We start from the raw sequence: 14,463 nt of genomic DNA on the forward strand, positions 1-14,463 counted from the left end.
GTATAAAAAAAAAAAAAAAAAAAAAAAAAAACCTCTCTTACATTTCATTTCAGAGCTGGGAAAAACTTGAAAATTACCAATGGGTAATTTCTTCATTTCATAGGTATGTGAGTAGAAATGTCTAGTTAAGGGAAGTTTACTTGTTCAAAATTATAAGATATTTGCCAAAGACCAGGTCAGAATCCAGCTGTCAAGGATTCTGGCTCACTGTCTGTTGTTTTTCGTTTGTTTTTCTGACACACACTGCTGCTCTTATCCACACAAATTCGCCAATTAAAAGCACCTTATTTGGGGAACTTCCTTTTGTTGAAGGTCTGGTGTTGACCTTCCCTGTTTCCACAATGTCTGGCCTTGCATTCAGTTTAGGTACACTGTCTCTCTTCTGCCCTTTCCCAGAAGCCTCTTGGAAACTCACCACCCAATGTTGACTTCAATATGAGCATCCAAGATGGCGACAACATCAGCTGTGGCAGCCTCCCAGCCAGTGTTGCGTGCCTGAGCGAGACCTTTTCTCTCAGCATGGCGAATTATTTTCAGTAGTCCTGGATACTGGTGGTTGTAAAGCGTAATCTTCTCATCCAAATACGTCTTTAGTTCTTCTGCCAAACGAACATACGGCTGTAGTTCTAAGCACAGTGACCAACGTGGGGCCAGACATTCACCCTATTATGTAAGAGTGGTCCGACTATCTCTAGCTTAATCAATGCCTACGTGACTACAGCGCTAAAATGTTCCTCGATCCTTCAAGAGTGATTGATTCAATTATTGATGGTATTCAAAAGAGCCAGTGGGGGAAGCCAAAGTGGCCACACCTTGCACCCACTCAGGTGCTGCTTTTAGGAATTAATCAGCAGGAGTTTCTGTAAAGCCTGAGTAACTACCTAATTCTACCCAGTGTCTACCCTAATTCTTCCCATTTGGGGCATCTGTCTTGGTTTAAAGAGCACCAGATAATCTACCAGGATCCTCCCAACTCCAGAATTCTACAGCTAGAATGAGCCATAGATTCTGAGTCACTCCCTCAGAAGCAACGTCTAGCAGGATTGAAGACACGTCAGTGGACCATCTAAAGTGAACCTGTGCTTCCTTCCCAGCATCACTCACTGCCCGTCCTCTCTCCAGATCCTTTATCCCAGGCTGCTCAGCGCAGGCTTCTCTGGCTTCTGCATCTTTGCTCACACCATCTTTTCTCCACTCCCTATGCATGCCCTTTCCCTAATCCCCAGTCTCTAAATCTTTCCTTGTTTCTCCAACTTTTCAAATCCTACCAAGATTTCAAGAACCAATCCAAGCCCCCTCCCCCAGGAAGCCTCCCCCAAACCATCGCAGCCTCCTCTCTGAGCTTCCGTGCATTCACTGACAGCTCTCTCGATTTGACACCTGTTCTTCATACACTGAGATGTATTTCCAGAGATAGGCCTTGCCACATCAGTTAAGATAGAAAATTCTCGCAATGGCTGCCTTCTTCCCTCCACAGTGCCTGACACATGATAGAAACGTGATAGGTACATGTTGATTGTGAAATTTGCCCAACATGAGGGAGGAAGTGCAGGATTCCACCTAAACTGATAGAATTTATAAAAAGCTTAGATTAGCTCTGTGGGTGCTCAAACATTTGACTGATGCAAATAAAGCATCACAAGTAGGGGAAGGGGAAAGGGAGCAGCCCTCTAAGACCACGTGTAGCATTTCAGCAGTATTCAAAGACTTTTCAAGAAGGTACAGATTATGTCTCCCACTGGTCTTACAGTTAGAAATCTTTTTCTTATTATTTGCCCAAATTTCTAAAATTTTGCAGTTGAATTCTAGTTTCTAAAAGATAATTTTTGCTGAGTCTATCACATGCTAAATGCCACAGAGAATCTGTATTGAATCAGTGAACACAGAGTTCAGAGTTGAGACTCTGGACTCTGCAGTTTACCGTAAAATCTCAGTTCTGTCTCTTACCAGCTGTGTGAGGTTAAGTGAGCTCCTTAACCTGTCTATGACTCAGTTCTTGCATCTCTGTAATAGGCAAAAAGTGGCTTCTTTCTCACTGAGTTGTTGTAACAGTTAAAATAGTTAATATATGTAAGGTGTTTAGAATAAACAGTTAGCTGCCATTATTCTTACATAACTCTCACCATAGTTCATGCTTTGCATCTAAGGAAATCAGGGCGTAGAGAAGTTAAGCTAACCAAGAACATACCTCTTAGTAAGGGAGAAGTGGGGAGGAGATGAGAAACTCAGAAAGCCAGGACTCAAGGTGACTCTGTCCCACTTCCCCTGAAGGGGGTATCTTGTGAGCAAGTCATTGCCACTGTGAAGGGTCTCAATGCCCAAAGCTCTCGTTTTCTGTAGACTTTGTATGGAGCAACTCTGAATCCCTTGTTGTGTCAAGGTCCTCCTATGGACCCCACATCACACTATCCAGTCTCCTTCATGGTGGAAAAGCCATGTTGGGGTCGTGTGGTCCTGGGCCTGACTCCCCTCTCTACCACTGTCTTGCCATGCAGTTTGGGCACACTGCGAAACCTCTCTGCATCTTGGTTTCTCTGTGTGTGTGATTGCCATAGTGATCCTCTGTCCTCAGTTTGTGAAGGTACAAAGAAACCCTCAATAAGCCCCTCTTCCTTCTCCATACATGAGACAGGGCCTTCAAGGTATCCAAACCTTGAGCTAAAACCTCTTCCTAGCCCAGCACAGATGTTGAAGTGGTCACTTTTACAAGTATCCATTTGTCAGGTTGCTCACCGTTTGTGCTAAAATCATCCACCAAGATGATCTCCTTCAATAATCGAGAGGGGGTCCGGTTAATGACACTCGTGACGGCCCGCTCTATAATAGACAGAGCTTCATTCATGAATATGAGAACGACACTGAGGGATGGAAGCTGAGAAGAGTATGTCTTCCGAAGACACCTACAAGACACCATTTCGTTATAGCCGTATCATTTTTCCATTACTTAAACATTGCTACCCACTCTTCTCCCTCATTGCAGATGATATTGTACCGATCAACTCACCAAACTCCCACACTCAGTAGAGATGAACACTCTCAGTTGCTTATGACAGACAGAAGATTATATATATTTGTTTTGTAGTATTTATCTTTACATTTTTTAAATTTAATTTTTACACTCATTCAATGTTTACTATTACACAAAATGGATTTTCTTACCCAGAATACACTGTGTATTAGCACAAAGATATTACTATACATATTATCTTCAACAGATCATTTGTTTACCCAAAATTCTTCTGCTTCAGAGATACAAAGCATTTCTTTTTAAAATCGATCTTCAATACGCATTTTCACTTGAACACTCAAGTGTGGATTTGAGAGTCAGCACCATGTAAGCAGTGGTTGCATTCTTTTTTTTTTTTTTTTTTTTGAGGTTTTTGCTATAGGGCACATACGCTCACCAGAGAGACAGAGAGACAGAAAGTGACAGGGGATGGCCACGCAGCAATCCCTTCTCCTCCATTCTCCTCTTGGGATCTTGGACATGCACGCACACGCGCCCGGTGTGAGTTTAAGCCACCGGGTCCAGGACTCAAACCACAGCTGGCTACATGGGAGTCCAGCGACATAGCCGTTACGCTAACTGGTCCCAGCAGTGGTTGCATTCTTAAGTGAATATAATCACCCAGGCTTTGAGCAGAAGGGAGCCTCAAGCTGAAGCATGCAGATCATCAGTATTTAAAGCAGAGTTAGAGGAGTCTGACAGAGATACACTTTAAAATCTTCAAATTTCAGTGGCGGTTCTTAATATCTAGGACCGAATGGTACCTAATGAGTATGTATTTAACTGAGAGTAAGAATCGGTAATTATGTTAAGGACTGACTAAAGCTCTTCTCCACTCCCCGCCCCTCTAATTCACATAACCACATCGGCTACTCTCAGATGTTCTTTCCCCTGCACTGTCTCCCATGCATTCTTTTGAGTATTTTCCTGGCCATATTCTAAATGCTTTCGTAACAGTTCCCTGATCCTCACCCTGTATTCTCTACCCCAGCCAATATTAAGAAAGGCAGGAAATGTGGTTCCCGTGGTTCCGGATAGAGACCATTTATGTCATTGCAGAAACTTCTACCAGATGGAGCTGGTCTACACACCCGGGAACTGGGAGAATAAGAAGGGAGAGATTGGGACCAGCCGTTAGCGTAATGGCTATGTCAGTGGACTCCCATGTAGCCGACCACGGTTCGCGTCCCTGACCCAGTGGCTTAAAGCTACTTATCATGGGCTAATATAATGGGAAAACTAGGTTTTTAATTTAACTTTAATTTAAATTTAAATAGTCACACATGACTAGTAGCTACCATATTGGACAATGTAGAAGAAGATTTGGAAAAACTATTTGTTGGTTAGATGACATCTAGAGAACTGATCTGCAGCTCTTCCCAACAGAGAATCAGAGCAGTGACCGCCATCCCCTCTCCTCAATAGGAGGACGCAGTGGCAGAAGTTGAGAAGGTGAGTTCTGGGCGATAGAGCTGGAAAGACAAACTTCATGTTATCACATTTTGCCTGAAACCTCTCTGTATAGAACAAATTTGTTCACACACACAAAATACCATCTAACATTTAGGTTTCTTCCTAAGGCAAGTCACCCCAATGCAAGGCCAGCTTTGTGGGCATACACTTGTGCAGTCCCGTCAGGCCCCACACCTAGACGGTCTCCTCACTTGGTTTCATCCTTTACTATTACCATGCTGAAATTCTTAATTAGTTTTGAACAAAGGACCACATTATCATTTTGCATTGGGCCCTACAAATTGTATAGCTAGTTCCCTCCACAGCATTTTGGTGGGCTCCTGTTAGAGATTAATTATTGAAGCATTGAGTTTTCATGTGTTTATTTAATGGCTTGTCAGTATTTATTATCTACCTAAACTCAACAAGGTGACTGAATGGTTCTCCAGTTCACATATCACTCCTGGGCGGCCTGTCTACGGTCTCTGCAAGATAGACCGAGGACATGATGTGAGACCTGCCAGAGCCGGCCTCACTCTGCTCCCATACAACCACCCAGAAAGCTGGGGAAACTGGCAACGACGATTGTTTCCGCATCTCACTTAGCAGGAAGCTAAATTAAATGGTGTACAATATCTTGAATGCTAAATTCAAGATGCCATGAAAGCGCTCATTCTCCAAATGACTTCTTTCTCAAAGAAAGATAGTGCCGTGGGCTCCCTGTAGTTTTCAAACCGAGAAGGTTTATAAAATGCTCCAGCTCTGATACCCGTGTGTCTGAGTCACATGAATTTTTTGTTAACAACACAATTTTTTGTGGATTTCTTTTTAAGTGTGGGACATGACTCAGATGTTAGTCACATGCTATGTCATGTACAGATACTTGATTCATACATATTTTTTGCCCACAGTCATACTTTCTGACAAGTTGTTCCACAAGATAAATTCTTTGAAAATAAACCTCTCAATGCCCTTTAGAATGCTTCACAGTTAAATTAGTGCAAGGCAATTTCAATTGCCAATTGAGTCCAGCATATTATCCTTATACCTAAAGATTGAAATTACACAATGGGCCTGGGAGAAAATTTACGAGGTCTTATTTGCCTCTCCGGCCACAGGTGGCAAATACAGACACACATACCCTAGTTACCCCTCCCTCGTCCACAGCAGGCATTGCTCATAGATTGTGGTACTCATCTTCGACCACAGGGACTCAAAAGTCTCCCCACTATAATAGTCCAAGTAGTCATTACCAATCAAATAGAGTTGGAATGAAAGATGAAAATGCTTTGACCATCCTTGCACAATCTAATTATGGGAAATATTTCTCTAAATACCTAAGGGCATAAATCTCAAGTAAGATCATTCATGTGCTGAAATGAGTGGGCCTTGGCAGAGAAGTAGCTTCTCTCCCCGTGCCAATCAATAACAAAAACCACATTATTATATCAACACGCCAAAAAAGCATTTGACAAAATTTAGGAGCCTTTCAAGATGAGAGAGAGAAGAAAAAGACAAAACAAGCCAGGAATATAACGGAATTTTTGATAAAGAGCATCTATGAAAATCCACAGCTAACATTATACTTAATGGTTAAATTCTTAAACACCCCTCCCCGTAAAAAGGAATAAAACAAGGATATCAACTCTCACTATTTCTATTAAATTTTGTACTGGAATTTCTAACCAGGCAATTAGGCAGGAAAATGAAATTAAAAGTATCATGGTAGGAAGAAGTGTAATTATCTCTATTTGCAAATGACAAAGTGGAAAGTCATGTTGGGTACAAGTGCATGAGTGCTCAAAATCCCAAGAGGAGTGTGGAGGAGAAGAGACTAGCATGGCCACCCCCTAGGGAGTGATTTCTCACGTTTTTTCCTCTCGGTCTCTCTGTGTCTCTCTCCAGCAAGTGCACACACCCTATGGCAAAAAAACTAAATAAATAAATATATGTATTAAATTTACTAAGTAAATATTGGAATAAATGAATTCAGTAAGGTTGCAAGATATAAGATTAATGTACAAATATCAGTTCTTTCTATAGACTTGCAACGATCAGTGTGAAAATGAAATTGAAAAATAATTTCACTTCCAATAGACTACATGGGAGTCCAGCGACATAGCCATTACGCTAACTGCTGGTCCCAAAATATCGACATATTCATTGTTGTAACAAGGACAACACTTGAAAACATTATGGTAAGCTAAAACACACACACACACAAATCACAGTCACAAAACCCCCGTGTGGTTCCATTTATACGGAAGTTCCAGAGTAGACAAATCTATAGGGATAGAAAGGAGATTTGTGACTTCCTAGGGGTGAAAGAATTGTGCAAAATTAAGAGTGGCTGCTAATGAGTAAGAGTTTCTTTTCTTTTTTGTTTTTGTTTTTAAGAATTATTTATTTAGTTTTATTTAGTTAATTATTACTTCATTTTAATTAATTAATTAATTTTTAATTTTGCTACACAGAATGTGCATTGACCAGACAGACAGAGAGAGAAAAAGAAAGTGAGAAAGCCAGCTGCCAGCTATTTGGTCCATGCCTCCAAACCACACTTGGCCATGTGGGAGTCCAGCACCTTAACCACCATGCCACCTGCTGGCCCGAAGAGGTTTCTTTTTTTTTTTTTTTTTAAGAGATTTTCACTGTAGGGCGCGTGCGCTCGCCAGACAGACAGAGAGAGACATAGAGACAGAAAGCGAGAAATCACCCCCCAGAGGGGATGGTCACGCCGCAATCCCTTCTCCTCCATTCTCCTCTCGGGATCTTGGGCACGCACGCACACGCGCCCGGCGTGAGTTTTAAGCCACCGGGTCCGGGACACGAACCGCGGTCGACTACGTGGGAGTCCAGCGACATAGCCATTACGCTAACTGCTGGTTCCCCCAAAGAGGTTTCTTTTATAAGTGATGAAAATATTTCAAAATGGATTGTAGTGACAGTGTACAACTCTGCAAATATACCAAAGTCATTCATAGGTGTACTTTAATTGGATGAATTTTTATGGTATGTAAATTATATCTCAACAAAGCTGTTATTAAAAAAAGATGATGGGGCACAGAAGTAAGACACGGTCCAAGAAGCCAATCCCACATGGTGAGCACGGTAGAAATCACCAACCCGGTCAGCCGGGCACACGCCGGCACACCCATGAGGACCCAAGATCTGACAAGCCGGAGGCCTAGAAGGAAGGTCACTGCATGATCAGGCCCTGTGCATCTCTCCCCGCTCCTTCTCTCTCACACACATTCCTTCATGAATAAAGAAAAAAAATTGTGAAACAATTATGAAGGAAGGTGAAAGAGGCAGAAAGAGAAAACCATGGAAAAAAGAAACAGTAAAAGAGAAGGAAGTCTGTTCAGATTAGCTTCCGTAACCAAGAGGAATCCTCGTGGAGAATTTAGAGAAAACACTAAAGGAAGAACAGAGCAGCCAACTTGAGGGGACTTGCTCCGGTCCCTTCTCAGCCTGCTTCCTCATCTGTGAGAGTATCGGCTAGGCCCGTGCTGTCAGAATTCTCAAGGACCTCTGACATTTCTGAAGGTCCCCAAGGGGCTCCAGATATTTAGAGTAGTCATTCATCTTCCCTGAGCTACCATTATAAAATGGATCAAAAGCAAGAACTCTGCTCCTCAGCAGAACCCACTCCTCTTTCCAATCCCCATCTTTCACAGCTCCCAAAATTCATCCCCAATCAGAGTGAGGTCCCCAGAAGCCCAACCCTGCCCCCATCCCACCTGGAATCGCGTGTGTCAGGGATGGTGCGATTGAGGGGCAAGCGGTCACTGAGGTACACGTTGTAACCAAACTTCTCAAAGAGGTCCTGGGCCTTTTGCTGTTCAGCTTCAGAGAGATCGTCTCCCCACTGCTTGAAAAGCTGTGAGTGTGGGAAGAGTTTCTTTTGGGGTTTGCGCTTCTGGGCCTCACTCTCTGTGGATTTCACTGCATTTTGAACAGAGCGTACTTCAACTTTCACCCTCGTTAGTGTGGAGTTCATACTTTCTTGTTGCTTCAGAGCCAACTTCATACTTTCTTCTGCAAATGAAGAAAACAGAACCAGGAAAAACATTTCAGCCCATCCTTAGTTATCTGGGCATTGTTTCCCATGCTAATGTCCTCGAAAGGGCCTACTCTCCAAATTCCAAGTTTACAAGCTTTTGTCCCAGAGAATGACATGTCAGGGACTTGTCAGAGCACGCAGAGCTGCCCTAGCAAGGCATACCATGGACACCTCTCTCCCTTCAGCTTCATCGAAACTTCTTTCTCCTAAACCGTAAAGGCTCCTCTAGGAGCTGACTTTCTGTGACCTGTGACAGAACCTGACAATAAGCTGCTGCTTTTCAGAAGGCCTGAGAACTGAATATATTAGAATGATCAATTGTCATTATTAGAAACTGTTGATATCCAGGCTTATCCCCCAATCCACTAAACCAGAAACAACTTAGGGTCAGGTGGGACTAGGGCAGGAGAAGTTACCAGAATTTGCATTTTTAACAAAATCAAAGAGTAATTTCTTTATACAGTAAAACACGAGAAATGTTGCACAGCTAGTGACTAGCAAAGGCCAATCTGTTCTAATCACACCATCCACCCATTCCTCCACTTTCCATGTATTTGATCGACTGGGAACTTTTAAACTGGATATGTCCTACTGCGTTTTCCAACTTAATTATAGGAAAGTCTTCAAAAGCCTGTTAAAAATACAAAATCCCAGGCCTCCTCCCAAGACTCAGTAAGTTAGGTAGAGTCTGGGAATCTACCTTTTTTAATAACTGCTCCAGACAAATTTAATGAACACCTTAATTTGAAAAATGCTGCCTTAACTTTAAAAAAAAGAAAGAAAGAAAGCAGATAGTAACAGACTCAGAGGACTTTTCATGCAAAAGAGGCCTTCCAGGATCCTTAATATCAATAGTAGCTTGTAGTGGACCGCGGTTCAAGTCCCAGACCCAATGGCTTAAACTCACGCCGGGCGCATGTGCGTGCGTGCCCAAGATCCCAAGAGGAGAATGGAGGAGAAGGGCGTGGCCTTCCCCCCAGGGGGTGATTTCTCACTTTCTGTCTCTCTGTCTCTCTCTGTCTGTCTGGCGAGCACACGTGCCATATAGCAAAAACCTCTCCAAAAAATAATAATAATAATAATAGCTTGTATTTGAAAAATAGCCAAAAAATTTCAGAATTCTTTCCCATTCATTGTTTACCTCACCTTTGTAGCAACCCTGAAGGATCTGTGCTGGAGGGTCTTAACATATGCACCTTGAACTTCCTCGAGCTCAGTTAATGAACTCAAAAAGAAGAGAGAGAAAGTAGCCATTTCCCCATTTAGCGACTGTACAGTCCTTAGCCTTAAACCCCACAATAGTAATGAAGGACCCAGAAGATGCACTTCTTTCCCACTAATCCTCCCCTCGTCACACTAAATTCCAGCCAGACTGACGGTATCACCTTTAGCCCACCCAGCATTTCCCTGCAAGTTTGCAGAAGGACCCCATTTTCCTGGGTGATCACAATCCAAGGTCACTAGCTTGATGAGGGAACAATCCACTGTGTGCATTTTCTCTGGGTGAACATGGCCCCAGGCCGTGGCATCATGGCTTGGCGAGCAGAATGTGGCCTGGATTTTAGATCTATGTACAGCCCCAAAAAAGGGAGCCAGAGGGGTCCTGTGACTGAGGAGAAATTGTCTGGAAGGTGACCTGAGGCTGCTCCAAAGGGGAAGAGAATCAGGGGTCAGTGCTTTAGACAAAAAGAGGCTGGTCAAAGCAAACTTGGGAAGAAAAATCAATGGTATGTCTATGAAAGAAGGCTCGTGTGATACTACGCGTTTTTTACTCACGTGGAAAATCAAAGTGAAAGCTTAATGTTTGCAGTGTTCCAAACTGAAGTGCTCGTCATACCTTTCTACCTTAAGCACCCAGGAGTCACAGGCTGGTAATCAATTATCCCTGCCTCTAAACTCCTCTACATTCCTCTTAGGGAGATGTAGGATGTTCTCTTTTACTCTCTGCTGTCAGTAGGAACTGGTTTAGACCTGGACACCTAAGGGTCAGTTTAAGGACGTGCAGAAAATGTACCAGGTTGAATGCAAACTTCCTAGGTCATTCCCAAAGCAGACACACCCACTGATATCAAAAAACCCCAGAGAAAGTTCCAGCAAACTGGTTGGAGTGACTGACTCTCCCTCCACAAATATCATTATTGCTGTGTGTTTGCTTTTGCCCTCGATAATCTACAGAATCTGTCTGACTATCCTTATTGATTTAAGACTTTCTTCGACCTTCCAGGAACCCTGGAGGCAATGATCAACCACTATGACAGGCCGAACAAGCTTTCAGCTACAGAAAGCTCTGCAGGAAAGAAGAACACTTGTCACCTGGACACAGGGCCAAGAAGACATGAGAAGGTTTATGGCAGAAGGTAGTGAGTCTCTGGCGCCAACTTATCTGCAGTGAGTAAAATGTGGGAACACCAAGGATAAACAGGAAGGGATGGCTCCTCAAGGTGTCTGTCCCCAGCTGTAGCAGAAGGAGAAAATAGCTAAGATCTGAGCAGAATCCCTGCCATTTGAAGTCTCAAGGAGGCTAAGCCAGTATGATAAGCCTGGGGGTCAGGTGCAGGAGTCTGGTGTAGTGTGGGTGATCTGCCAAACAGTGGCCATGTTCCTGGGACCTGCAGCCTCGGGCCTAGGCATCTTCCCAGAAGACTGCACTGAGCACATTGCATGGGCCACGTCCAGCCCATCCAGGTCCAGTGCAGGGCTTCTAGAGCTCATGTTCTCTGCCTCATCACGTCCTCCCCTTCATCCCTGTGGGCCTGTCCTTTCCTCTCTCTGCCTACACGCGTTTGGCCATTAAGTTATCTACGTAATTTATATTTAAGAAATGAGTGGTATATAAGACGCTCTTAGAACCAACATTTATGAAACTTGCCTTCCAGAAGTGTGCCACAGTAAGATTTCCAGTCTTATAAGGATGATGTAGAAGGTCCTGGGGGCGTTTTATACCTCCTCTCCTCTTACCCCCGGCTTATCCCTGTCTCATTTTCCCCATATAAACTTGGTTATCCCTCTCCCTGGACTCACTTCTTTGCTCCTTTCTGCCTCATCTCTTTTCTCTCTCATCCCCATTCTCTCTCCTCCTTTCCCTGATTTCTCCTTTCCTCCTTTTTCTATCTTTCTTTTCATCCCTCTCTCTGCCTCACCCTGACCCCTAGCTATGCTCAGTCCTCAGCTGAAAGGACACAGCCCCCAACTCCTGCCCATAGGCACATATCCAAGTAGTCACACCCTTGCTCACACATTCAGCACCGCCCTGCCGAGTCTGAGCATTTCAGAAACATAAATCCCAGAAGAGTTAGGATTCCAATGCAGTACGTATCAATTTATAAATCACCTAGTACACACATTTTGCAATCCTGTGAGGTCAAGTTTGTATCTATTACTATTGCTATTATCATCTCCAGGAACCTGAGCCTGAGCCTGAGCCTGAGCCTGAGCCTGAGCGAAATATCACTTGCTCGAAGTCTACAACCTTGATGTATCAGGATGTAATTGTAGATCCTCTGAAAAGACATTAGTCTATAATAAGAGCTCAAGGAAAATACAAAGAGCCTTTGCACTAAAGATTGCCACTTCCCTAACAGCCCCTGTTGATAGGCCTAAGGCTACAGCGTGGTTTAAAGAATGCTTAGCCCTTCCTGGGCCTCTCGGACAGTCTTATGAGGACGATGTGGAAGGTCCCGGGGGCGTTTTATACCTCCTCTCCTCTGACCCCCTACTTGTCCCCATCTCATTTTCCCCTTTTTCCTCCTGTCTCCATATAAACTTGGTTATCCCCTCTCCCTGGACTCATTTCTTTGCTCCTTTCTGCCTCATCTCTTTTCTCTCTCATCCCTATTCTCTCTCCTCCTTTTCCTGATTTCTTCTTTCCTCCTTTTTTCTTTCTTTTCATCCCTCTCTCTGCCTGACCCTGAACCCTAGCTATGCTCAGTCCTCATCTGAAAGGACACAGTCCCCGACTCCTGCCCACAGGCATGTATCCGAGTAGTCGCACCCTTGCTCACACATTCAGCACCGCCCTGCCGGGTCTGAGCACTTCACCCTCATCATTTGGGAAGCGGGGAGTGGGTGGGGGGGAACTGCTGCTTCTCTCACGGGGTCAGAGGACAAGAAACGTAAATCCCAGAAGAGTTAGGATTCCATGGCTAGTCAGATTCACACACTCCATAATGTGTTAACTCTCACCCTGAACTTTAGGTGAGGAGGTTAAAATGCGGTACGTATCAATTTATAAATCACCTAGTACACACATTTTACAATCCTGTGAGGTCAAGTGTATATCTATTACTGTTGTTATCATCATCTCCAGGAACCTGAGCCTGAGCGAAATAAAGCTCAAAGTACACAACCTTGATACATCAGGATTTAATTGTAGGTCCTCTGAAAAGACATTAGTTTATGATAAGAGCTCGAGCAAAATACAAAGAGCCTTTGCACTAAAGATCACCACTTCCCTAATAGCCCCTGTTGATAGGCCTAAGGCTACAGTGTGGTTTAAAGAATGCTTAGCCCTTCCTGGGCCTCTCGGAGGTTCCTATTCTGGCTTCTGCCTCCCTGTCTGGGGTAAGCAGATGTGACCACGCTTGTGCACAAGCACACACATTTTGAGACACACCCTGCGCCCCTCCCCTAAAATGCTTGCTGTCTACCTAATTCTCAATACCTGCCTCCCAACGGGAGTCAGAGAATTCAATGTCAGATATTTAAAATGAGCAACTGAGTGATGAAAATGTTCTCGGGGCCAGCTGATGGCATAGTGGTTACATGGCTGGACTCTCACATAGCCAACCGTGGCTCAAGTGCCAGACCTGGAGGCTTGAAAATCACACTGGGCACATGTGCATGTGTGCCCAAGATCTCAGAAGGAGAATGGAGCAGAAGGGATTGCAGTGCGGCCATCCCCACTGGGGAGGGATTTCTCACTTTGCCTCTCACTGTCTCTGTCTTTCTCTCTCTGTTCAGCCAGCATATGTGCTTTATGGGGGGGGGAGACAGTTGCTCTCACCCATTTTTCCCTAAATGCCCTTTTTTTCTAAGTGCCCCTACACACACACACTCATACACACAGTCACACACACTCACACACACACTCACACTCTCACACACACTCACGCACACACACACACTCACACACACACACTCCATTCCCTCCAAGTCAGGGCCATGAACTTACTCAGGTGCTGCAGGTCTGCCTCCAGGTGAGAGAGTCTCTTCACCACCTCCCCTTCCCTCTCGGACAGAGGCAGCTGAAGTTCCTTGTGACCCAAAAGACTAATTTGTGAAGTCCCTCTGCTGTAAAATACCAGGAGATTGATGGCAATCGCCAGAATCAGCCCGATGCAGAGGACTTTGGGGAAGTTTCTCCGGAACATCATCTCCTGCCTGTGGCTCCTCCACTCCCTGGGGTCTGGGTGCCTGACCACCCGGGCAGACTGGGGAGCAGAACCACTCTGCTTTGCCTCTGGCCAGCGGTTGCCCAGCTGACACCCACCTGCTGAGCCAGAGGTTCCCACAAGCTGCCTGGCTTCCCCCTGAGCAGCGTCAGGTGTGGGGAGTGTGCCAGGGCAGCTGCCCAGCAGTTGGCAAATCACCTGGGCACACCTGGCAGCGTGTCAGAGCTGGGGGAAGGCTCGCTTCTGGAGCCAGCGCAGGGTGCCTGGGTGAAAGCTTTTCTGTCTGCCTGTTTATTTGGTTTATAAGGTCTCCGGTAAAACCACCTGGGTGACTCTCTGGTAGGGCATGTAAGGCTGGGTTCTGTGGGTACAGAGGGGATTAGTAGGATGAGAAAGGAATCCACAAAGCAGGAAGCATCTAAACTGCATGCTTTTTGAGAGAAGGGATCATAGCTTTAATGTCGTACAGGGGACCAGCAGGTGGCATGGTGCTTGAGGCACTGGATTCCCACATGGCTGACCATGGTTCAAGTCCCACACCTGGCAGC

The 14,463-nt window shown here is 44.7% G+C and overlaps 1 protein-coding gene across 1 annotated transcript in view; it reads right to left on the reverse strand.

Annotated features, from left to right (window-relative positions):
- GALNT8 (polypeptide N-acetylgalactosaminyltransferase 8) overlaps window positions 1-13,897 on the reverse strand; it is a 42,473-nt gene extending 28,576 nt beyond the window's left edge. The window contains exons 1-4 of the mRNA XM_006172023.2: window positions 13,696-13,897; window positions 8,203-8,500; window positions 2,734-2,900; window positions 416-599 (exon numbers count right to left, since the gene is read on the reverse strand). Of these exons, the coding sequence (XP_006172085.1) occupies window positions 416-599; window positions 2,734-2,900; window positions 8,203-8,500; window positions 13,696-13,897 (851 nt within the window). The remainder of the gene's footprint in view (window positions 1-415; window positions 600-2,733; window positions 2,901-8,202; window positions 8,501-13,695) is intronic.
- Window positions 13,898-14,463: the final 566 nt, after the last annotated feature.

The sequence above is a fragment of the Tupaia chinensis genome, unplaced genomic scaffold, assembly GCF_000334495.1.
Source record: "Tupaia chinensis unplaced genomic scaffold, TupChi_1.0 Scaffold150288_1, whole genome shotgun sequence".
Lineage (NCBI taxonomy): Eukaryota > Metazoa > Chordata > Mammalia > Scandentia > Tupaiidae > Tupaia > Tupaia belangeri.